Here is a 26166-nt window from a genome sequence, read left to right on the forward strand (position 1 = left end):
TTTTTCGTTTACAGAAAAACATGCGACTGACAGCGGGTGGGTCTCCGGGTAGTCCCGGTCGGCGACCGCGCTCTGACAATAAGAAGTGTAGGAAAGTGTACGGGATGGATCAACGCGATCTCTGGTGCACACAATGCAAGTGGAAGAAGGCTTGCACTCGTTTCGGTGACTAGCATGTGCGTCGACGGCAGTACACACGTGCCACTATACAAACACTCAACTGACGTCACTACGTGATCGCGTAGGCCTCGCTCGGGAGAGTCGTTCGATTTCATATGTGCAATCTGCAAAAACACTTGTGCGGGTCGTAATTCTATGTGTTGGCGTGAATATGATAAAATGAAAGTTTTAGTTTTTTTTTATTTGAAGCAGATATGAATTTAATGTATTAACAATAAATATTGAGGAGACATATTTTTGATCCCACGTTTGCTGGTGTAACGACTGCATATATAGAAAATTGCCCACTTATTTTTGTAGCGCAGGAGATTCGCTTTTATAGTTTTCATACGCGTTGCAAGAAGTTATTGTGTATTGCTCTCGGTTGGAGACTGTCAATATTAGATTTAAGAGTAGAAATATAAGCTTAGACTGACATTTGACAATGTGGAAACAATCGTTTTGCGACTTGCTTATCAACTACCAATTAGATGCATCACTATCATTTTTACCTACATTATACGTATTACATGATGAACCGTTCCCCAAATTAACTGAAATTTTAAATAAAAATTATAAAATATATTAGTTTGGAACAGTCACAATTATAAAAATGTTTAGGCTGTTGATAATTTTTAATTTAACTTCAGATTCAAATCACTGTTTTGCAATCTCAAATAATACTAGAGTTCAATTTATTGTCATCGTTATTTTCCGTAGCTATGTAGGTAGTAGGTAATTCCGTCCAAATTTTTGGATGTGCTGTATGTAATCTTATAAAATAAATCGCCAAAACCATGTTTTCACAGTGTCCTAAATTTATATGTTGTTTCGTAAAAATATTGAACTCGAGCGGGTACTATCCGAGTACCTTGAACGAGAACAGTACCGTGATAGGAAATCACTAACAATATCGACTGAATTACTAGGTAATATTTAAAAAAAAAAAACATAATATATGAATTATTAGTCTCGTAAGTTATCTCAGATTCGACGAAAAGACTACAAAATATGTTTAGATTAAAAAAAAACATATCTGTGTCGTATACAAGGACGATGGTATCAGAACAAGGAGACAATACTCAGAGGACTAGCGCCCTCGTCGCAGGCCTCGAGCTCCATACGATATCGGAGGTAACATCACAACACTAAATCACTGGCATTGCTTGCCTTAGTTCTCAGAAATATAAGACTTTACGATCCTATCGTTTTTATTTTAAAACATTCTCTTAGCGTTTAAATCGAATGATTTAATAAGAACAATGGCGGATGCATGTTTGTTCAAAGCTAAGAGCTCAACAGGGAGGAAATTTTAATATCGATACGTTTGTAACGTAATATATTCTGAGTAACGAATCGATTTTTATTTAATATTAGTAAAAATCGCCTCCATATCAAATTGGTTTGACGAGTGTAGTTACTGACGGCAATGAGAGGCAAATAATTGCCAATATAAAGGCATGAATGATTGCGTGCTGCAATATTATTCAATTAAGTATTAACAGATAAAGTTGTAAATAAAATATTATACACTTATATAATTATAGTGTAGTTAATTGTAAGAAACAAATACTATATCTTATTGTTTAACATTGAAAAGCAATGTTCGGATGTGTACATAACATAAAATTATTATATTACTTATTTTATTATTGTAACTTAACGTGATCGTTGTATCGAAATGTTTTATACGTTAGCTTTTAAGGTGTTGAATATATGTAATGATAGCGAGTAGTACATGAAATACGGTTTTCTATTACAAAAAACAATACATCACGTCCCAACATAACAGATACGACAGTTACCGTTTGTTATTCGTTCTTATATATAGTGTTCAATGGTCAGTAAAATTCACGGCGTTTCAGTAGTGTTCTTATTAAAGTTCAGAGTATTTAGTTTTAGTTTTCAAAAAGTTGTGCCAATCGACGTAAACGTACCTAGGTAATTATCAGACAAGGTCTTATTGTTTCAATTTTATTATTCGTTTTATGGTAGAAAAAATCCTGTAACACATTATTATTATACTTTTTCTTTGATCTTGCCAAACCATACTTACCTACTTTAAACATCCTATGTTTTGTTTTCAAAATTCGAATATTGAAAAAGATTAAAAATAGTTTATCGCAGTTATGGTTGTGACAATGAATTTATACAGTTGTTATAAAATACGAAATTTCTTGCGTTCTACGAAATGCCAGAATAAGACGTGTACTTGCAACCTAGCTAGCAAATCGAGAACTGCCATATTGTAAGGATAATTAACAACTGAGAATTAATTGCATCCACGGTTAGAAGTTGTACCCGGGATTTTCGATTCCAGCTTATTAATTTCATAATAGTACTTATAACTACAAGGCCAAATTAATAAGTGTGGCGTAACATGGCAATAGTTAAATCGCAATCAATTAAGACTTCCCCTTTCGCAGTTTGTTTCAAATTTGATTGATTAATTGCACAAGGCCGGCAGTGTAATGAGTAAGATGAGCTTCCGGTAGCCAAAAAGGAAATAAACACCTTAATATGAGCGGAAAAGGTTTTTTTTTTTTGAAAATTATGCCTTTACCTTTCGTCTGTTCATATTTCGGTGAGCAAGAAAGCAGGTGAACGCCCACTTCTGTGTTACACGAGACCGTAATGCCAGCACGTCATTTGTTTCCAATTAGCGTTACATTACGTGCTAAACTAAATTAAGGGACTAAATTTTTTTGGTTACAAATTATTTAATGCCATCTCATTGAAATCACTAGCAATAATACCAATACGATTTCGGTAATCGTTTCTCACACACCATAAAATAATTAAAAGTAACTGAATGGTCTGCTATCTCTAAAAACGTTTTTTTTTTAAAGCCGCTCACACCCCTTACCTACTTATTTTTTTCCGATGTGGATGCACTTTAATATAGCGCAACTTTGATTACATTTAAGTCCAAGTCATAATAGTGTGTAAAACATAGATGTAATTGAAATGTATTACGTATTGTTAGTTACTTGTTCGCGTAACAAGACACGTTGGATAATAATATTATGGTAATAAGAAATGTTTCTTATATTTTTATCAGAGCACGATTACTGGCACACAATACAGTAATGATCGGTTGTACAGATCAATATTAACCGAATTGAAAGTATTTTAGCAAGCAACGATATCAGGCTTAGCAATAGTAAGTTAGTCTTTGTTTAAATTGCTTTAAAAAAACATTAAGTGATTGAGGAATCCGCTTAATAACGATCTCACTTGCTGTGGAAAACTGAAAATTGATTACTCGAAGAGATCTATAGACAAAGAGAACTATGCTTGAAGTAATCTTAAGACAATTAGCCTTATTACAGATACCCGTTTAAAAAATTGAGATATGATATTTACGATGAAACAATTTATATAAATTTTGAGTCAGATCTTATTTAGTACGTACAGGGATGATTTATAGAATATGTTAATATAGATAACAGCTGTATGACTGTCGAGATTATATTTACAAGAACATATATACGCAGATCTCAACTCTATGTTCGAAGCTATTAGTTAATATCAACTTAGATGAAAATTTCATAAATCTATTTCTTTATTTTCAATTAATTTATAATAGAAAATATTATTTTCGAATAAAGACACTATGATAATTAATTTTGTAAATATTATTAAGTTACATCATAGTTTGTGTAGCCAAAATTTTGCTCAATATTATAAAATGCACTCAACACCAAAGTCATAATACTAAACGATCTACATATCAGTACAAAATACATAATTAACTATGTAATTCATTCCCATTTAACATAAAACATTTTTCATTTCATATAATTTGAAAACCATTTCGTATAATTCAATTGTGTCGTAGCTAATTCACGAACCGTGCTATGGCCTCTTGGAATACATATAAAGTTAAAACCAAATAATAAGTTCATACTACAAAAACAGTTCATAATAATTTGATAATATTGTATTTATTAATAGTTTTAATCGCTAACCTCCTAAATCATTTTACGCAATTAACATTTCTTCAAACTGAAGGTACTTACTTACCTACGTATTTATAATTTAGTTAATCTCTTAGTATAATTTATTTATCTTTAAGTTTATTCCCTTTGCAAATTAAAGTTACATTCATCTACATTAATTAAATAAGGTTTGTCCTTACATTAGCAGTGGCTTATGCAATAGTCATGTGAATTTATATATATAAATATGTATATTTTCATAAGGTAGGTACTGTCGTTTATATATGTTTGTACACGTAGGACTGTGTTATTTATAAATTGAAAAGATATTGTTATTGATAATCAAATACAAAAAGGAATTTACAATATATCTTCACTGTAATTTTTAAAATACTACAATGAAATTATAAAATGTAAACTAATGCTAATAAATTGTGCCTCTGTCTTTAACCTACGGTTTTATATTGTAACGATTAATAATAAATATTTATGTAAATATGCAATTCATGATCTTGTGTAATTTCGAAATTTAATTTATAATTATATCATGAATACGTTCCATGTTTTTAACATTTTTAAATTACAGGAGTACAAACCTAAAACTATTAGAAGTGTTTGATAATTATTAGACCAGATGCTTAATACAAGTTACATCCATACACAATTGGTAATTTGTTTTACCGAAGTCTAAAAGGTTATTTTTGCCAACGATTAGGAATCAGTAACATTCCCGCGTATTTTTGGTGCGTGGGTAATTTCACGGTAAGCGAACGTAATTTTGCTGTTACTTTTGTTCATCGTCTTCTTAAATTAAGTTTTAACTATTATTACAAATAATTCTTTTGTTGTAATTTGAATACCTTAAACTTTATTTACATAACATTTTAAATTTCTCTTTATAATTAGAATTAAATTTAAAAGGAAATTATAACTTAGGATAAAATTCCGTGTGGGCAATAATAATAATAATATAAGTTTAAACTTACATAATATATACATATTTAACAGAAAATATGTCTCCTATAAATTAACATGTACCTACCAATATGTACTTTGTGACGACCAAGGTAGTATATTATTACATAAAACGTAGTTTACAGATTATATACATTTAATATGTAATTATATCGTATGTAACTTACCTATAAATAAGTACACATATAACTGCTATTTTTTGCTGGTGATTTTCTTCTATACATGCTTTCAATATCACTGATTTTAATTTTATTGGCAGCTCATCATGTTTGTTTTGGATTGCAAATTTAATTTGCAAAGAATATGTAATTAAAAACTAAAAATATTTTCCAACTCGTGCTATTTCTTCTAAAAATATTTAGTTATAAATAAAAGGTAAGTTATCGTCTAAAGATCGGATATATCGAATAGAATGGTTACCAGTAGCATTAAGGTTGCAAAAAGAAAGTTGTTTCGTAGCATAGGTGTACTCAATATTTACATATTAAGTTGTCAATATCACAGCAGTTTTTGCCAATACTGTCAGCTGAAATCAGAACCCACTAAGAATTGAACGCGATTGTCTACCTAAAACTGATTTTTACATTCTATTGCATTGTTTTATTGCCGACAATGCGTCGTTCTCAAAGCTCAAGTGCACATTTTAAAAGCAATATTATTTAGAAAATGTAGAATTAATGAGAAATGTACTGTTTTCAAATTTAGAAGAAAATTTGCTGGCAGTTAATCTACTGTGATATTAATAATTGTATTAAATATTTATTTTTCTAAATTATTATTTATATTCTATGATGTTAAAAGTGATTATATGTTATATTTTAATGAAATCACTAGTTTAAGAGTGTTATTTTGAAATGTGTTTATAGTATGTATAGTAAGCGTGTTGTGTAAATGTGTTGTTTATTATTTTTGATGTATGTCATGAGAACGAAAATTAACTGAATTACAATTACATAACAGAAAATTAAATCACGTTGATATTTCTGATAAAATAATGATTAATGAACATCACAAAAAAACAGCCTTAATATTTTTATCGCAGATGTGCTCTCTAATAATGTTACATAAAATTTAATTGCATTTCGTGAGTGCACGAGGTCAAATTTCGGGCCGTTTAATGGAAACAAATGTGTATTTCCTTTCGAAAATATAATAATGTTAAAAATGAAATCTTTATAAAAATGTTATTATTTTATGATGAGCTACTTCAAGTAGACTATTTGCCTGATATATTATACCTCAATAAGTTTAGTATGAATTTTGTGTGTCTTGAAAAATATATTTCAATTATTAGAAACTTGTTTTCTTTTTTCACCTAGCTATTTAATTTAAGTTAATATCACAATTCCTTTGAAAAAGTTTTCAGTAGTCTTAATTTCTACCTCCCCGTAAGCTTATAGGGAACAAAATCCCACTGAAATGCGCATGGGCAATTTCCTATCGTTTTCCCAATTTAAGGTAGGTATGTATTTGATTTTATTGGACTTTATTTGACTCGTGGCCTCTAAGTGGCCCACTGTTAAGAAAATGAAGCCACTAAAAAATACAAGCTATATCGAATTTTCTTGCATTCGATAATAGATACGTAGTAGACACCACATCAGCCTCTCCAAAATCGAAAGAAATGCTAGGGAGTATAGCAGAGTCCGGGTTAAAAAAATTAAAAAATAATTAATTTGGTGATAAAAAAGAAATGTATAAAATTTGAACGGAATTCTGACCCATATAAATGAACATAAATTCTTAGACACTGATTCAGATTGAAGAAATTTATGTTTATTATCAAAATGAGAATGTAAATAACTAGTAGTAGTGCATCAAATTCTTTAAAATGAGTAGATGAATGAACGATAGTGTGAATGATCTCTCTATTTACCTTGCACTAAGTGATTACCGGAGCCAATAGATATCTATCAACATTTATCAGGAATGTTCTCGATAATTAGATGTAGTATCGACTATAAAAGCGTTGCAAAGATGATACGAAGCAGTTAGTAATCGGATCTACTCGAACCGATACAGTGAACGGATCACCTGAAGCGAAAAGGAAGAAGTGAATTACGAACTGTAAAGGGTTTTGTAAGTGTTCTAAGTGTTAAAAAGAGTTTTAGTTCGTACTTCGGTGGAAGTTTTATATAACTCGAACTACAGCCCAAACAGTACATAAGTACATTCTTTTTTTTTTTTTTTTTGAATGGAAGGATGACTGGTGGCCCAGTGGCCTTTCCAGTTTCAAGACAAGTAGGCGAGCAAAGGCTGAGGCAGGAGGGGAGTGATTTTCTAACAGCTCCCCGAACGTCTCCGGAGGTGACCTATCAACTCAAGAGCAGCTTCGCGAATGAATCTACTACACTACTACCGGATCGGAATCGCGATCCGCTTTAAAGATTCGGCGAGAAACTTAGCGAGTTGATATGTGTATGGGTTAAGTTGCCCGTCAAACTCTTTGCCGAGTTCAATGAGTACGGCTTCCAAGGTCCTTAATCCTGCACCTAGTGTTAGAGCTGAAAGCACCTAGTGTTGAGATGTATCTCTATGGACGTGTGTACAATATCTCTGAAAACACATTCAGATTGATTGATAAACAGGCCTATAAGTTTTAACAGTGTTCAAGTCATGACTACCTCCATGCTTTAAAATTAAAAGGGTTTTGACGTTGTGAATAAAATCTGCAACTCGAGTCACGCACATAAAAATGATAAAGTACTTATTTATTTCACTAAAGCCAATGATGACGACATTTGAGCACTAACGGAGTACAAACAAAATATTAGTTTATAGTCTAAAAACTTTTAAGGGTAAAAATTGTTTTTCTGTAATCAGCTAAGTAGACTATTTCTCGAAAAAAATTTCAATCAAAGAAATAATAAAGGCCCATTTATTCTTTGGATCGTGTTTATATTTTATTTTATTTAAATTATGTTCTTTCAGAACTTTCATTCAATAATAATAATCGTCCCACAATTAAGTGAATATGATGGAAAAACAAATATATTTCTAACAATTTAATAAGCTACTCATTGCTTCGTTTTGCTTAAGTAAGTTAAGTTAGTTAATTCCGAAGAATTTCCACCTGAGTGAACTTCAGTCATGCTTTTCCATAATTGTTTCATCTCTGTACAGCATTTTAGAGTACCTACAGACCCTACAGTGTACATAGAATCGCCATCCACTCGCGAACATAAAACTGTGCAAACGCAATCGAAAACGTTTTATTTATAAGAAATTGCAACTGCCATCGATGAACGATAATCTACAACGATTTTCCATACACACGATCGATAAATCTGCGTAAATCGGTTTGCACGGATAAATCGCTACGATATATCGTTACGTGTGTGTAGCCGCTGTTAATAACTATTTTGCAATACAAGTAGTATAATAACAAATCGAATCAATCACTCGAATCTAGATACTCGAGCTTTTAATCGTTTAATAGGAGTAAAATAGCGTACTCTAAAAACTAAAAAAGCTTAAATAGCAAACCGAACTAGTATTAATTAATTTCATCTTTTTTATTATTATATTAATGTCACAATAAACGCTTATTTTTAATATACAAGTCAATAGATTACGTACTGCTCACACAACAACATGAACCTAATTCTCGATTACTTTTTTAGTAAAAGCACTTGAATGCATCATTAGACCTAAGCATTTTCTTTTTTGTTTCTAGCATGTTTAAAAAAAGGATAGGACTTGGTAAAGGATATCATTAATATTCTTTGTAATATATCAATATTTCAGACTCATAGTAGATTTTTGTTACATTTTTAAGCCTGTTCAACTTAAAAGAAGACGACCTATACATAGATAATACACTTAAATTAGTTAGACCTATACTCATATTAGGTTTTTGTTAATGACTAAAAGCACTTTCAGCTTCGTTCAGACCAAAAAAACCGACGTTTGTTGTCAATTGTCATATTATTTTACAAAACATCCCTAACACGTCCCTAACTGTACGTATAGTAGGTAGGTACATAAAAAATCGATTATTTGTGCGATTGCCGTCACCATAGAGTTACTATTCTAACTGGAGTGCTTACTTCGTTTGACATAAAAACTAAAAATATACTTTATCTCTATGGCTTAAAGTTTATTTTTAAATAGCAAAAGATGTAAGGAAAAACGGTCTGAAAAGAGAATGATTATTAAGTGGTGGTGTCCCTCTCGCACATTTTACAAACAAAAAGCAGTGTTGCTAGCTTAGAGGATTTTCCATAAAATCTCGGAATTTGGACCCCGTCTTCGTTATCAAAAATGGCTTTTAGTGGTTAGTGGATTTTTTAGTAGCTTGGGTGTTGTTGAAAATTATCGAAAAGTTTAAAATCAATCCACTTTACAGGATTTTAAACATTTTATGACAATAATATATCTAAATACATATTATTTAAACGAAGTGACTTAAACTTAACTAGAAAATGTTGCGAGAATTTAGAATTTCCATCAACGTCAAAAATTAAATTGGTTCAAAATAAACGTACAAAGTTATGGTGAAATTAGTTTCTGATGATGACAATTTATTAAAATAAATTATATAAGAAGTATTGATTATATGATATATATTGATTTTTAATAGAACATCATATATTAATAAAGCTTATTAACAAAAAAATTATTGTTCTATGTTAATAAGAACTCTGTTTAATGGAAAATTTAATGGTAGGTACGTAGATTTCTGATGGTTTTCATGTTGAATTTGGTGGGAAGCCAGATTAATTGTTGGCATCACCGAAAAAGAGCTATGAATGGATTAAAAGAAAAATGGCGTCTATTTACGTTTGTAGTGCGAAGTTAAAATGGCACTGATACAGCTTGTGGCTTGTTTTTTTTTCGAAAATCGTGAAAGTTTCCGTGTAATCATGGTGAACACTTTTAATGTAAGTGGTTTTAAGCGAGAATCGTCTCCAGTTTGTGGAATATCCTTCCATATGTCAGATTCATTGATAAATTTTTACTAGTGTGAGCATATATTTTTAAAATGTGAGATATTTTTTCTCATTATAATATTTAATACCATTTGTCTTGTAAATTGTACTTAATCTATGTCATATACTAAATTTGAAAAAACAATCGTGAAAACTATAATTTTGCAATGTATTTTTCATATTATAAGAGCCATCACGTGGTATTTTTTGAACTTTTTTTGTTGTATTGAATAGCGTCGCACGGAAGCATGTATGTCATTTCCCTGACGTTAAGCGAACGAGTAGGATCTTCTAGTAAATATGACGTTGGAATTTCTGGAAAATGTCCTATATAAAGGTCAAACAAGAAGAATCAAGTACTCAAACGCAAGAAATAAAAAATACCCCGAGAAAAGCAAAATTACGACAAGATGTTAAGGTATTGAAACAAAAACTTAAAAGTCGCGAAATAGTGATTGTAAATATAAAGTCGATTTTAGATTTATTAAAGAAAAATAGCGATTTTTAATTGAATTGAAATTTAAATTGCGAAATTTTAATGATACTCATGGTCCACTTAGATATTGATTAAAATAAATTATGTATTTCGTTGAAAAAAAAGAATTTACTTAAAATAGAGGAAATGTTATATTATAAGACTACAGAAAATTAACTGAACTTAATAATAATAATATGTATAACCAATATTTTGTAAATAGAGATCAAGTACTATGTGTATCGTGTTATGTGTATTGACTTGTCATTTAAGAGTTATTTAATTGTCTACATATAACAAATAAATGAATTTCAGTTCATTTCATTTTATTACCCATTGTGTTTTATTTCCTAAAATGTAACTAGTAGACTTAATATACACGTGTCATTAAAATAGCACAGAAGTAAAAATACAAACAATTTTAAATCAATTGAAGATGTGAATGTAGGAAAAGAGCACCCGATACGCGCAGACCATGTGTGTTGCAGTGTCTCACTCAGTGTGTCAAATATTAATTTGCACGGCCCACTTAGCCAGTACATTAAAGTAGGAATTGCGTAATTAAGTTCAACATAATATATTATTTAAGTCGCGGTTGAGTATTCGGACGTCAAACACGAGTTTGAGGAAGTTTAAGTAATAGAACTGAGGTAATGATGTTTGTAATAAAACTCAGTGCTAGATTTTCGACAACGCAGCAATTTCCAAAAAAAACCGTCGAAAAAAAGTCACCATGACGACGAAGCAATGTTTAGAATTGAATTTACATAAATAAAAGGTTGCAAGCACGTGTTTTGTATTTACATAGGGTTACACAGAATTACTTAAGGTAAATTCAAAACTTATGCATGTGTATAATTTTGTCCTATAATTAAATTATATATGGTCACCACATTAGACAAGGACACCGCGACCAAAAAGTATTCTCTTTCGAGACCGATTTCTCGGCATTAGACAGCACTCCAGTTGTAGGTACTTATTAACTCCATGGCCGTCACGAATTCTGAGTTTTGCTGAGTTTAATGACAAATCTAAAAAATCTGCAACTGAATATTTTTATGTGCGTTTAATAATATCAAAATATAGATACTTGTTACTTGGAATGTAAATTGTAGTACATAAAACAGACAACACAATCAACACAAAGTGAGAGTTAAAAACTAGAAATGGGTGCAGTGTTGGGCCTTTGTTCTGCAGCACAGGTAATTTTTCCCTTTCTAGATATTTAATTATTATTCAATATTTTACTAAGTCTATACAATTAAAGTAACTAGAAACTGCAATGTTAAGAAAACTAAATATAATTCTACCGGACACATTTTGTCCTTGCTAAACCATTTTTATGATATTAGATAAATGATTCATAAATACAAATTTACAGCTAATTAAAAAAAATGATTCCTCAGTATATAGTGCAGTGGGTAATAAAGTGTAAATAAGTTCTATTGATTACATTGAAATACATATATATATATATATACATAGATCTATTTGTAGGATACAAACATGTCTGTGTATAGGACTAGCTAGAACTTCATTAGTCTTCTTAAGCTTATTTGAAAAGAGACATGCCATAGTCAGCGAGTTGCTGAACTAGGATGTTCATTGTATAGTTTTAAAGCTGACAAAGACAAAGACAATCTCTAGATACAACTTTAGAACGGAATTGGGTCAGGGTTAAAGGAATTCAAGTTTTAGTTAGTACTGTGATAAAATAGAGATAATAGCATCATCTCTATTAATTATTTAAGGAAATCAATAGGAGAGATATGATAAAACACGTGACGGACTATGGAGGACAGAAAATATTTTGAGCTAGCATGGTAGATAGTACATCTTGAAATTTCTACATTTAAGTAGATACATCCATTCCCGTTTGAAAGATGGAACCGCTTTCAATACAACTATAATCTGCACCGCATTTCTGAAACTGGGTGGATGTCTTAAAACAGTGATATGTACCTAAAGACTCAGAACTTTAACACCAAAATTAAATGGACTATAAAATTTTTAGCTATCCTTCATAAAGAAGAAAAGAAATCTAAAGTTACTGCAAATACCAAGCAAACTAGCTTTTATATTCATTTGAAAATTCAATCAAAGTTAGTCTGGATATAAGTATATTAGACTATGCTATATAAGTTCACGCCTTTCTTTTTTATTAGTAAATGTGTCTTCAATCTGTAAATGTCTTTATCTTTACAGCTGGCGTGTTGCTGTGGCAGCACTGCTTGTTCACTATGTTGTTCAGCATGTCCATCTTGCACCAATTCCACCTCCTCCCGTCTTATGTATGCACTAATGCTGGTGCTGGTAACTATTGTGTGCTGTATCACTTTAGCTCCCGGATTACATAATGAACTTCAAAAGGTAATGTGGTAAAACAGTTTTAAAAGACTATGTTATTATTCAATTTTTTTATTTAATTCAATTTATCATGGCAATCCTCAATAAAATTAGAGGTGTGATTCAATTTTTTATTATGGACATTTAAAATCATTTATTCAAATACATTATACAGTTAAGCTAACACTATTTCTTCCATTATTTTGTGTATACCTATTTTTGCTAGAAGCTGTCTTGTGACAAAACTGTAAATAATTATTACAGTTTACAGAAATAATGTTGTATCTAATTATATATTATAATGCTAAATTAATTTATTTGTTTATTTCATGTCAAAACATCAAATGAATTGGCAAAAAGTGTATAGAGAAAAATGATTATACTTAGAAAGCAATTTGAGTTTAATATTTCAAAAGTAGTTTGAGATCATTTCGTAAAAGTGTTAAAATTAAAAACATATTATTTATCATGAATTCAGGATTTATAAAAAAACTATAATTTTAGCTACCGTTTTGTACAAATGCAACTGATAGTACAGTCACGGGACTATTACCAGGAAATTTCAAGGTAGATTGTGATGAAGCGGTTGGATATTTGGCTGTTTATAGGTAATTTTTACTATATCAATCACATACCTTTAACCATAAAAAGTTCGACAAAGAAGTGGAAACTAATCATCTAAATGTTTTCACAGAATTACATTTGCAACATGTCTCTTCTTTCTGCTAATGGCGTTAATTATGATTGGTGTCAAATCTTCTAAAGATCCAAGAGCTGGAATTCAAAATGGGTATGTAATAGTAATAAATTTTCTGACTCAATTTTTTTTTAAAAGTGATATTCTCCAAAATGGTTTATAATAATATATGGTGTAATTTTAGTTTTTGGGCCATCAAATATTTATTGGTTATTGGTGGCATTATCGGAGCATTCTTCATCCCAGGAGGTCAATTTGCTTCGACATGGATGGTGTTTGGAATGATTGGAGGCTTCTGCTACATTGTTATCCAACTCATTCTTATCATTGATTTTGCACATTCCTGGGCTGAAATATGGGTTTGTAAGTAAAAAAGGATGTTTATTTGTGCCTAAAATTGTAAGTTAGTCAGTTAGCTTAGTACCATAATGTACCTATGTCATCAAAAAAAAATACAGAGAACTTGTTTTTCTCCAAGCTCTTCGTACGTTTGACACAGAACTTTTTTTTTTAATTGCTTAGATGGTTGGACGAACTCACAGCCCACCTGGTGTTAAGTTACTGGAGCCTGGAGGGGTTACTGGAGCCCATAGACATCTACAACGTAAATGCGCCACACATCTTGAGATATAAGTTCTAAGGTCTCAGTATAGTTACAACGGCTACCCCACCCTTCAAACCGAAACGCATTACTGCTTCACGGCAGAAATAAGCAAGGCGGTGGTACCCACCCGCCCGGACTCACAAGAGGTCCTACCACCAGTAATTACGCAAATTATAATTTTGCGGGTTTGATTTTTATTACACGATGTTATTCCTTCACCGTGGAAGTCCAATCGTGAACATTTGGTAAGTACGTATTTCATTAGAAAAATTGGTACCCGCCTGCGGGATTCGAACGCCGGTGCATCGCTACATACGAATGCACCGGACGTCTTATCCTTTAGGCCACGACGACTTAATCTTCATCGATTAATGCCTCAGATTATTATAGAACTGAGACTTAGAACTCAAACCCGAAGGGTGGCTGTATTCGCGTAGTGATATATCTATGGGCTCCAGTAACCAAAGCGAGTCGTGAGCTCATTCGCTCGTCTGAGCAATTAAAAAAATACTAATAATATTATTGAAATAATAGTAAATAAATATAACTTTGTGTGTATCTTTTACTGTAGAAACTTGAAATCCGAAAATTTTGAACATGTTCTTTCTCAAAGATAATAGAATCTTCTTATGCCATAAAACGCTCTAAATTTATTATTAATGTACTGAATGTCTTCTGTTATCAAGTCTATTTAAATTGTTTTCGTTCTGTTGACAGATAAGAAAGTTTTATCGCATTGTTTAAAATACAGCTTATGTTCATGTTTACAGAATATAGTGTGAAGCACTTCATACATACTTGCTGTAAAATATCTATCATTAAATTAAAAACAAAAAAGTAGTTAAATTCATGGACTATTTTGTATATTAAATAACTGCGTCCCACATAGATGAAGATTAGAGTTTGTATTTAATTATTGCTGTAGTATACAGAATTTCAACATTTTTATACCTTTTTTTACCCATTCAAATTAATTCTACAGTCAAATTTTCTGAAATTTGGATTTTTAGGACAAACTTTATCATGTGTTCCTTTAAAATGAGATCTATGTTCCTTTAAGGTTTTTTCGAAGTTTAACACATATCTAACCTAAATAATAATTTAAATTAAGATAAGTTTTATGTATATATCGAGAGGTGAAAGTCTATTTGGTTTAAGCGACGTTTTTGCAACTTTACTTGAGACCCATTTGAAATTTTAAATTTGGAAAAAATATAATGACAAAAAAAGTACAATTAAAAACATCGAACTGTTGATGCTAATACCAAATAAAACGCACCTTCAATCGCAAAGATAAATATAGGGTGTTAAGCGATTTTTTTTTATTGCTTAGATGGGTGGACGAGCTTACAGCCCACCTGGTATTAAGTGGTTACTGGAGCCCATAGACATCTACGACGTAAATGCGCCACCCACCTTGAGATATAAGTTCTAAGGTCTCAAGTATAGGTTACAACGGCTGCCCCACCCTTCAAACCGAAACGCATTACTGCTTCACGGCAGAAATAGGCTGGGTGGTGGTACCGACCCGCGCGGACTCACAAGAGGTCCTACCACCAGTATGTCGCTTAAACCAAATATCCTCTCACCTCTCGGTATCTTTTAATGAAACTAATTTGAACACAAAAAACAGGTCTCCTAATACAAAAAAATATATATATTTGATATAATTTTAATAACAAATTTTATTGCAAAATAAATTTGTGATTTGGATGGTTTCATGCATTATCTTTTTAATCACTTACAGTAACTTTGCTATAAAACAAATTAAATGGGCGAACCTAGAAACATTATTTGCCGAAATCTAAAATGTACTTACTAGTTAATTTAAATTATTTTTTAGCTAAATACGAAGAGACAGAATCGAAGGGATGGTATGCAGCACTACTGATTTCAATGCTGACCTGTTTTGCTCTCACCTTGACTGGCATCGTTCTGCTTTATGTTTATTACACTAAGGTAATATTCTATTTTAATATTATTATAGGTATACTAGCCGTACTCGCCCACTTCGCTAGGCATTTAAAATTAACATTATTATTTATTGTCATTATTATTAGGGAGTCCAACACATATAAATATTAGCCTATCCATTAAGTACATCGACGCTTGAAAGGCAAACGTGACTAAGCGACAATGCGTGAACTTTACAGTAGACTAATTTAAAGTTGAAATACATGAAAAAAATTATATTTTAACGAATCTAGCTGTAGACCTAGAATTTTTTTTTTTTGCGCATCCTATATGGTTATTGCCTATCATTTATGTACAAAGCAGTTATTGTCGCTTAGTCACGTTTACCTTTCAAGCGTCGACATGTATTTTCTACATGGATACCAAGTACCATCGTTCAGTAGTTATAACGCAACATCCGTAAAAACCACTGTAGATTTATATGTTAGTATAGATTAAGGCTATTAAACTAAGGTAACATATTTCCAAATATACATTTTATTCAAAATATCTTAGTACATATTTAATAAAATAAAAACAATCTATAGAGTCGATCTATGGTCTGAATACGCACACTAGAGACCCTTTAGATCGAATATAAACTCTTCGTCTTCGAATTAGGTTTGAAAAATCATTGACGGTAGGCAATATCTGGGTTGGGACTACAAGGGCAATAAAAAAAAAATTACCAATATTCATAACCATGTATATATTTAATGGCGTTATGAAAAAGAAAAAAAATAGTATTTTCAGCGATAGATATTATGAAACTAATATGAATTCAGTTACTGATAATTAACGTCTTGCTTCACTAACTGTATTGGGTAGGCGCTGACATGAAGGATGGTTTACACAGTGAGTTTGAATATGTACTGCTTTGAATAGTTTATTGAAAATAAAAATATAACTACACAAACAAACTATAACACAAGTTGTACAAAAAAAGGACGAACATTTAGTAAAGGCACTGACACGAACGGGCTTAACTGGGTTACACAGCGAATATGAATATGTAGGTACTGCCCTCAGTTTTTCAAGATTGCCGCGAAGTGTTGAACAACAATATTGGATGATTGCCTAATATCATAAGCGACAGCGATTTTGTCGAAATGTAAGGCGGTTGTCCGAGTAGTGGCGGGTAAGTGAGTCGCCACAGTCTTTGATCCAATTTTAACAAATTTCCCAACAGTCCAACGGATGCGACCTATCGAAGTTCTTCATTTCGTTCAATCTGATCCTGGTGGTGGTCGCCAGCGGCGTGTCGATCTTGCCTTCGGTTCAAGAGCACCAGCCGCGCTCCGGTCTCCTGCAGTCGTCAGTCGTGTCCCTCTACGTCATGTACCTCACCTGGTCCGCGCTCTCCAACGCCTCCAAGGAATGCAACGGACTCACCGGTACATCGGATGATGTGAGTTTTCCCGTTCATATAATCACAAAAACGTTTTGTTCAGGGTAGGGTCAATGGTAAGAGATCTCATGGACGAATCCACATGCGCTGGACTGATCAGGTGAAAGACCTTACTGAAACCCGACGAGTGCGTGCGCCAAGCCTCAGTTCGCAAACTATGGAAAACATATGTCAAGGCTTTAATAAACAAGAATTCCACATGACCACGACTGCTCTGCCAATAGCAACCGACTATGATGATGATGATAGTCACAATGCCATTCCAGTTTTACAACACACTTTCGTGACTCCCAAAGACAATTAAACGTTCAATTCAATATCATAATAGAAAAATAATATTTTAAATATGACAATTTTGTAGCCTCCTGTACTATAATGATAAGTTGTTAAATTCTAATCTAATATAACAATATCAAAATATTAAGTACAGTGAAACAATATACCGACAGTAAATTTATAATTTAATAAAAAAATACCTTACATCAAAGTGTAATAATTATGACAACAATTCAATTACGCATAACAAGGAAAAATCATACTGGGTATGTACAATGGGTTCGCTGTGAATGCTTTTAATGCTCCTAATCGTGTAGTCATTTAATTAATATTTTTTTCTTCCCTGTTATATCCAAGTATAATCAGTTACTGTTACACACTAGTATACAGGGTGTATTGCAACTGCCTCCGAAGGAAAATAATAATTTCGTTACTTAGTCTAAGCAAAAAAGAATGTTGGTTTGTAGACTACGTCAAGCCGAAATTCATTATTACTTTTGTCGTGTTCGGTTGTTATACATCCTGTTTGTTTTTTCAATCACCATATTTATATAACAAATATGTTCATCAAAACAAAATCATTTAGTAATTCTTCGAAATTTTAGCAAACAAACATTGACATTTAAAACTACCCACTAATTGACATTTATGTTACCTTACTACAACGCTTTAGTAAAAATGTGTGTTTTATATATTTTGTTGGAATATTTTTTTCCTTGCCACATTGGTTGTTCTTGCATTTCGTTGTTTATAAAGTGGTATTTAGTAACCGTACTATAATATTATGTGAACGTGAATCACACCTTTTAAATCTATTTTCTTTGGATTTTGCAAGTCGTAGACATAATTAAAACAACTTTTACCGTATGAAAACGTGTTTATTATTTAAATTTTACTATATTCGAATACTTTTTACGTTTTCGTCGTCCGTGACCGCAAAAACTGCAAGGTATTAGAAAATTCGGAAACCGTAAAATGAAAATGGTAACTGCGAGATTGAACCGTAAAAGTAGATTTAATTTATACCTTTCCTAATCAGGTAGTTTGACCCCAATCCAACTGATCAGAATTTATTTCTTTCTTCTGTATTCAGAATGCACTATAGTATATTTCTCTATAACACAAAAATACTCTGTTTATAAAGTACTATAATACATTACTTCACACAGAACTATTTCAGTGTGGTAATAAATTGTCATAAAATCGAGGTTTTTTTTATTGCCCTTGTAGGCAGACGAGCACCTGATGGTGAGTGGTTACCGTCGCCCATGGACTTCAGCAATGCCAATCCGCTGCCTACCGCAGGAATCGTTTACTGTCATTATCTTCAAATATTCTAGCTATACATAGATGTAGTGAGAAATTATTTTCTTTCGGGAAAACTCAGACCTTTATCGGAATACGATGACACTCGAACTGTCAATGAATGATCGTATTAAATGAGTGACATTTTAATATGGAACTTTATTGTTTAGTGTCTAATGTCAAAATGAATGTTCTGAAGCTATTTCAGAGAGCACGATAAATACGAACTTTTCCGAAAAAATACGAAGGGAATTCTTTTCTCGCTATGTCTATACAACAGTCCGAACAAATGAACCGATATAACCGTCAATAATTGAATCCGAATAAAGTAAATTCTGTATTCGCAAGTACGAGGAGCCCTATTGAATATCATACGTCTTGCACACGCCCTTTTAATTCCTAAAAACAAAAAATGAAACAAGGTACACAGTGTTCGTGGCCGACACTCCGATGACAATAATTTACAATCTTAGGCAAAAACGTTGCTTTAATTTTTATTGCATAGATGTGTGGACGAGCTCACAGCCCACCTGGCGTTAAATTGTTACCGAAGCCCAAAGACATCTATAACGTAAATGCCGCCACCCACCTTGTGATATGAGCTCTAAGGTCTCAGTATAGTTACAACGGCTGCCCCACCCTTCAAACTGAAACGCATTAATGTTTCACGGCAGAAATAGCCAGGGTAGTGGTACCTACCCATGCGGACTCACAAGAGGTGCTACCACCAGTAATTACGCAAATTATAATTTTGCGGGTTTGATTTTTATTACACGATATGTTATTCCTTCACCGTGCAAGTCAATCGTGAACATTTGTTAAGTACGTATTTCATCAGAAAAATTGGTACTCGCCTGCGGGATTCGAACGCCGATGCATCGCTACATATGCACCGGACGTCTTATCCATTAGACCACGACGCCTTTAAAATGCTTTTATATTCCGAAGCCGCGTAATGAAAATTGATGTCAATCAATAATAATACCTCCATATTCTTTAATAACTCGTTCACTCGTCTAGGATTAAGGAACTCACGATCCACCTGTGTGCTCAATGCGAGTTTTTTTAACTTTTCGATAGCGTAAAAATTAACAGTGCTCCTACGTTTGCCGCTAGGGGCGCTGTCCCAACTCCATAGCATTTTGAGTTAACATTTACGCGATTGAGAAGCTAAAAAACTCGCACTAAGCACACTGATGCTAAGGATCCTAATAGATAACAGTGCGTGAATGCCGCCACCTACCTTGAGACACGAGGTTTCAATTTTACCAAACCGTATTAGTTTTTCGCAACTGAAATAGGTATGATAGTACCTATCCATCGGTCATCGTTCCCGTCGAACCCGTCGCTTGCGACGAAGGGCTCGACGAGTAAATTAACCCTCAGACACAGCCCACTGAGTTTCTAGCCGGATCTTCTCAGTGGGTCGCGTTTCTGACCCGGTTGTAGATTCTGCGAAGCACGACTCTTGCTAGGGTTCGTGTTAGCAACGTCGTCAGGTTTGAGGCCCGTGAGCCCTCACCTACTAGTTAAGACTACGCTGATATATATAGCCTCTCAAGGCTCTCAGCTTAGGTAAAAAAAAAAACTTAAATTATAATCGTAATAAATAAATAATATTTGTTATGTATTCAGTCATCCTTCGACAAGCAGCGAATAATCGGGCTGTGCATTTGGGTGTGCAGCGTTCTGTACTCAAGCATAAGGACCGCCTCCGCCTCGTCCAAGATAACAATGTCCGAACACATTCTGGCCAAAGAAGGATCTACAGGTGATTATACATGACATTTTCCGTTTTAATTCTAAGAGCAATAAAGATCTGTTGCACTTTATATAATAAAAATCGGGGGAAACTCGTTTGTTTTCTAAATTAAGTTAAAAAACGTGTTGCCACTAACCTTTTTATGTTAAAATTACGTACACAGGATGTCCAACAAAAGGTAAATCAAGACGAAACGATTGATCCGATTGCTATTGATCAACAATGTAAATCATGTCAAAATTGCCAAAAAATCTTGTCGTAATTAGAGACTTGTCGACATTTGTGTAGCGGAACTAGAACTGTTATTATTATTTCACTCCTGTACATTAGTTGACGAGAATGCGGCTCACCTGCTGTTGAGTGGTTATCGTATCGGAACTCAGATCCATCAGATCCAATAATCTTTGCATTAGACGCCTTCAGCTCTAACACTAGGAGCAGGCTTAGGGACCCCGGTAACCGTACTCGTAGAACTCAGCAAAGAGGTCCACATGCAACCTAATCCATACATTCGCTGAGTTTCTCGCCGGATCTTCTCAACGGGCCGCGTTTCCGATCCGGTAGTAGATTTATTCGCGAAGCAGCTGCTTTTGAGTTGTTAGCTTTCCTTTGGAAGCGCGAGGGCAGCTGTTAGTAAATCCCATCCTAACTGGCTGAGCCTTTGCTCGCTCACCTGTCGTGGTGAAACTGGAAAGGCCTCCGGGCCATCAGTTATCTATTAATCATACATTTTTTTTCTTTTTTGCGCGCTAAACTTGGTTTATGGCCATAAATCAGTTCAAATTGAATTTTAATTTAAGAGTATCTAAAGTTTTCAGCGTGGTTATACCCTTTGTGGGAACATCCTGTTTACTTAACGGCACATACTTTTATCTATTCAATATATTTGTTTTAATTTTTTCTTTTTCATGTGTTTTTATTTTGATAACTAACACATAAAATGCATTGTTTGCGGTCGGACGCGCTGCGGCGGCGCTGTGAAAGGCCAAGGAGGGCTCATTGGCAATGAAGGTAAAAACTGTAATAAGTAGTACGTAGAAGCTTTATAGGCGCAGTAAACGTTCACACTTGATTCGTGAAGGTTCTCGTTTATTCTATTTATATTCAGTTTTTTATTGTCATTGTCAGCTTTTATCTTGCTTATATTCGCGGGTACGGGTTTTCGTTTGCTTAAAACTTAACAATAAAGTATGCTAGCTTGCTTGCTTATCCTAAATACCTACGCGGAGTTTTCTTATTTAAGCAAACATTAAAACGATCTATTCGTGACCCTTGACGCTTAATAAAGATGTTTTAGGAGTTAAATCGCGTGCGGGTGGGCCTATTGACCACGCCATATTTTCCATAAAAGATAACAGTATATATATATATATATATCCTTTGATTAAGCAGATCCTCAACTGAATAAGTTTGCTTTGACTTTATATTTCTTATTGTATTTTTAGGTAATTTTATTTTATTCTAAAATTAAAATGGTCTAATATACTTCAGAAAACATTTGAGTTAAAACATTAAAATTGTAACAGTTTTGTTATCTTTTATGAATCGATTGATTATCCGTTACCGTCTCTCCCTTACTGAGCTTAGATTAGTTCTTAGTACAGTAGCTAATTTATCATTTTCCAAAAATCAGTACAGTAAAAAAAAATGCTTAAAATAAATACTAAAATTACGAAATTATTAAAATACTTATCGTTTAATCTTGCGTTCAATAACGTGTATATAAGTTTGCAGTGCTCTTCAAATTAAAAAAATTAAAAAATTTAAAACGAAGAACTTAGAACGAAAATTATTGGAAACTGAAAAATTACAAAATTTATGATGTGAGCACGAGATTAAACGTAAGGTCCAATCCTCACTGCCCTGGAAACTTCGCGCGGCTAACGAAACAACTAGTATCAACTATTGAATAGTAGCATCACATAAATATTACGGAATCATTAACATTAGAAATTTTTTAATTAGAAATGGATAGTAATTTGTGCATTCTCGCGCATTCGCGTCTACACCCAAATAATGCAAGAAGCTTACAAATCTGTTCCAAAATAAAAATGGTAAAATTCTTTCAAACACTAGTATAGTTTGTCAAGTAATATTGATGGCTTGTGACGTCACTGTCTTTAAAGTACGGGCGTGTGGTGTATTTAAACAGTCACAGGTAAACAGTCGACGCCGCCCAAAACACGTCATTTCGGATCCTCCCGATCCACTAACGGTGCTTTTAGGTACCTCAAGCACCGGTCGTCGTTCTCGTCGAACCCGTCGCTTGCAAAGAAGGGCTCGACGAGTAAATTAACCCACAGACACAGCCCACTGAGTTTCTCACCGGAATTTCTCAATGGGTCGCGTTCCCGATCCGGTGGTAGATTCTGCGAAGCACGGCTTTTGCTAGTCGTCAGGTTTGAGCCCCGTAAGCTCACCTACTAGTTAAGGTTACGCTGATATGGTCTCTCTAGACCATCAGCTTAGGTAGGAAAAAAAGTTATTCTTTGTCTGTTGTCCTCGTCGCATACATCTATTTAAATTTCCGGCACCCATAACATGGGAATGTACAAAGTTTGACTTTTAATTATAAGCCGATTCTAGCGCACTGAGGATGGGACATAAAAATGGTTTTAATTCGTGGATATAACGAATAACAAAACCTTTTAAAGAACGATAAAGATGTTAATAGTTGCACGTCGGTATGCTCGCTGAGCACAGGGTATGATTGTATAGAGGGTGCCGACGGGGGAGAGGCGGGGCAGGGCGGGAACGAGCCTAAGGTGTTCGACAACGAAGGAGACTCCGTCGCCTACTCGTGGAGCTTCTTCCATATAATGTTCGCGCTCGCAACGCTCTACGTCATGATGACCCTCACCAATTGGTTCAAGTTAGTATTACACATAGTGTTTATTTTATTTTATTCTTTACTGCCTATATGGGTGGTCGAGCGCACAGCCCACCTGATGTTAAGTGATTACTGGAGCCCATAGACAATATGTACAACGTAAATGCGCCACCCACCTTGAGATATAAGTTCTAAGGTCTCAGTATAGTTACAACGGCTACCCTACCCTTCAAACCGAAATGCTTCACGGCAGAAATAGGGAGGGTGGTGGCGGTACCTACCCGTTCGGACTCCGTTTCTTTACTTGCTTAGTTATCGCTTACTAACTATTTGTCCTGCCAAACAATAATGTGTGGCGCTTTTAAGACCTCGTCCTGACTTAATATGGTCGTTAATCCAATTCATTTGAACGCTCTGAAGCGACGACGTCAATTCGAACTATAGTCAATAGGTAAGAACCTAACGGTACACAAAACTTATATGTATTATTAAGTGGAGCTTTCAAGTAAATCTTAAGTACATTTCAAATTTCTTTTACAGCCCGAATTCGCAGCTGGCGAACGAGAATATCGCATCAATGTGGGTCAAAATAACCTCCTCTTGGATGTGCATCGGTCTCTACATTTGGACCCTGGTCGCGCCGGCCATTTTTCCGGACAGGGAATTCAATTAAATCATAAAAGTAACAATGTAGAATTTGATGGGTAGTCATCCAGTATAATATAAAATTATTGTCCCATTTAACTTTGTATGTGCGTAATTTATCATTTAATCATTTATACAGTTTTGTGAATTCTTCACAGATCTCAATTAATCTCTTCATACACTTTGCTTTTGTACTGTCACTGCTATCGTTTCATAATATCAATAATTTAATATTAATAATATGAATTTACCTTATTTTATTTCAACACTTGTAATTATTGTGAAAAGACCCTATGCTTTTCTTGAGAATATTGTAAAAAAAAGTTTTTATTTTTTTTAAGTAAATACGTTGTCTTTTTATTAAATACCATAATTATGTTTTTGTCACCCAAATTTTTGTTTTATTTCTAGATAGCTATGTGGACCTCACGAATAAAAGAAAAAGAAAATACTGTTATATGCCTATGTTCTTAAATTGATACCCTAATGCCTGAATAAAGTCTCGCGGTTTTATTTTTCAAAACAGTTAAAAAAACTCCATTTTTTTATTGCCCTTATAGGCAGACTAGCGTACGGCCCACCTGATGGTGAGTGGTTACCGTCGACCATGGACTTCAGCAATGCCAGGGGCAGAGCCAGGCCGCTGCCTATCTTATACTATCGAGAATAATAACAATAAAACGAAACGTAAAATTATTGGCAGTTCAGATCAATGCTGTAAGGATAAGTATGAAGACAGACAGAATACTATATTTATTTATCTCATGCTCATCAAGATCTGGATCTATTTAACACATCAGAAACAGCATCTCGATATAACGACAGATACAATCTTTAAAGTTATAATATCATTGTTGACGGTATTACAATAGGCAGTTTTATAGATAATAACAATTTCTACGAGACAACTTTAAGTTGGAATGGAAATAATGAATTGAAAATAACACATTATTGTAGGTACCACCAACCTACCTATTTTTGCCGTGAAGCAGTAATGCGTTTCGGTTTGAAGGGTGGGACACCCGTTGTAATTATACTGAGACCTTAGAACTCATATCTCAAGGTGGTTTCCGACATTTACGTTACAGATGTCTATGGACTCCGGTAACCACTTAACACCAGGTGGGCTATGAGCTCGTCCACCCATCTAAGCAATAAAAAATAAAAATATGACGAAATTATAAAATATGTTTTTTTTTTATTGCCTTTGTAGGCAGACGGTCATACGGCCCACCTGATGGTGAGTGGTTACCGTCGCCCATGGACTTCAGCAATGCTAGGGGCAGAGCCAAGCCGCTGCCTACCGCTTAATACTCTCCACAGGCCTCGTTTGAAGAAGGACTATGACATGTCCTCGGGAAACACCGAAGAGGGGAGCTCATTCCATAGCCGGACGGTACGTGGCAAAAAAGATCTCTGGAAACGCACTGTGGATGACCGCAGTGGCTCCAGGTAGTATGGATGAACTCTACTCCGGTGGCGGGCGGTGCGATGGTACAAACGAGATGCTGGTATCATCTCGAACAATTCCTCAGAGCACTCCCCATGGAACATACGGTATAAAATACAGAGGGAACCGAAGTCCCTCCGCAGACCCAGAGGCTCCAAACGATCCGAGAGAAACGGATTATCGACAATCCGAACTGCCCTCCTCTGTATGGAGTCAAATGGAAGAAGCTGGTATTTGGGAGCCCCGGTCCAGAGACGGGAGCAGTATTCCATGCGAGGCCGGACTTGTGCTTTATAAAGCAAACCAAGTAGTACCAACGAGTTTTTTTTTTTGTTCCTACCTAGCTGAGAGACTTGAGAGGCTATTTCGGCGTAACCTTAACTAGTAGGTGAGCTCACTGGGCTCTAAC

At 33.9% G+C, this 26166-nt stretch overlaps 2 protein-coding genes across 5 annotated transcripts in view; both read left to right on the forward strand.

The window, feature by feature from the left end:
* The window catches only part of LOC101738734 (zinc finger protein 704), a 52725-nt gene extending 46353 nt beyond the window's left edge, over positions 1-6372 (forward strand). Inside the window, exon 8 of the mRNA XM_004924650.5 lies at positions 15-6372. Coding sequence (XP_004924707.1) covers positions 15-173 — 159 coding nt within the window. The 3' untranslated portion in view covers positions 174-6372. The remainder of the gene's footprint in view (positions 1-14) is intronic.
* Positions 6373-11417: 5045 nt separating this feature from the next.
* On the forward strand, positions 11418-24700 carry Tms1 (membrane protein TMS1). 4 transcript variants are annotated; one of them, NM_001044159.1, is given in 13 exon segments: positions 11648-11683; positions 12687-12851; positions 13332-13435; positions 13522-13617; positions 13709-13886; positions 15972-15998; positions 16000-16038; positions 16040-16087; positions 17271-17489; positions 20706-20841; positions 21817-21843; positions 23551-23704; positions 24203-24335. In NM_001044159.1, coding segments are annotated over 13 exon segments (1362 nt in total).
* Positions 24701-26166: the final 1466 nt, after the last annotated feature.

The sequence above is a fragment of the Bombyx mori genome, chromosome 15, assembly GCF_030269925.1.
Source record: "Bombyx mori chromosome 15, ASM3026992v2".
Taxonomy (NCBI): domain Eukaryota; kingdom Metazoa; phylum Arthropoda; class Insecta; order Lepidoptera; family Bombycidae; genus Bombyx; species Bombyx mori.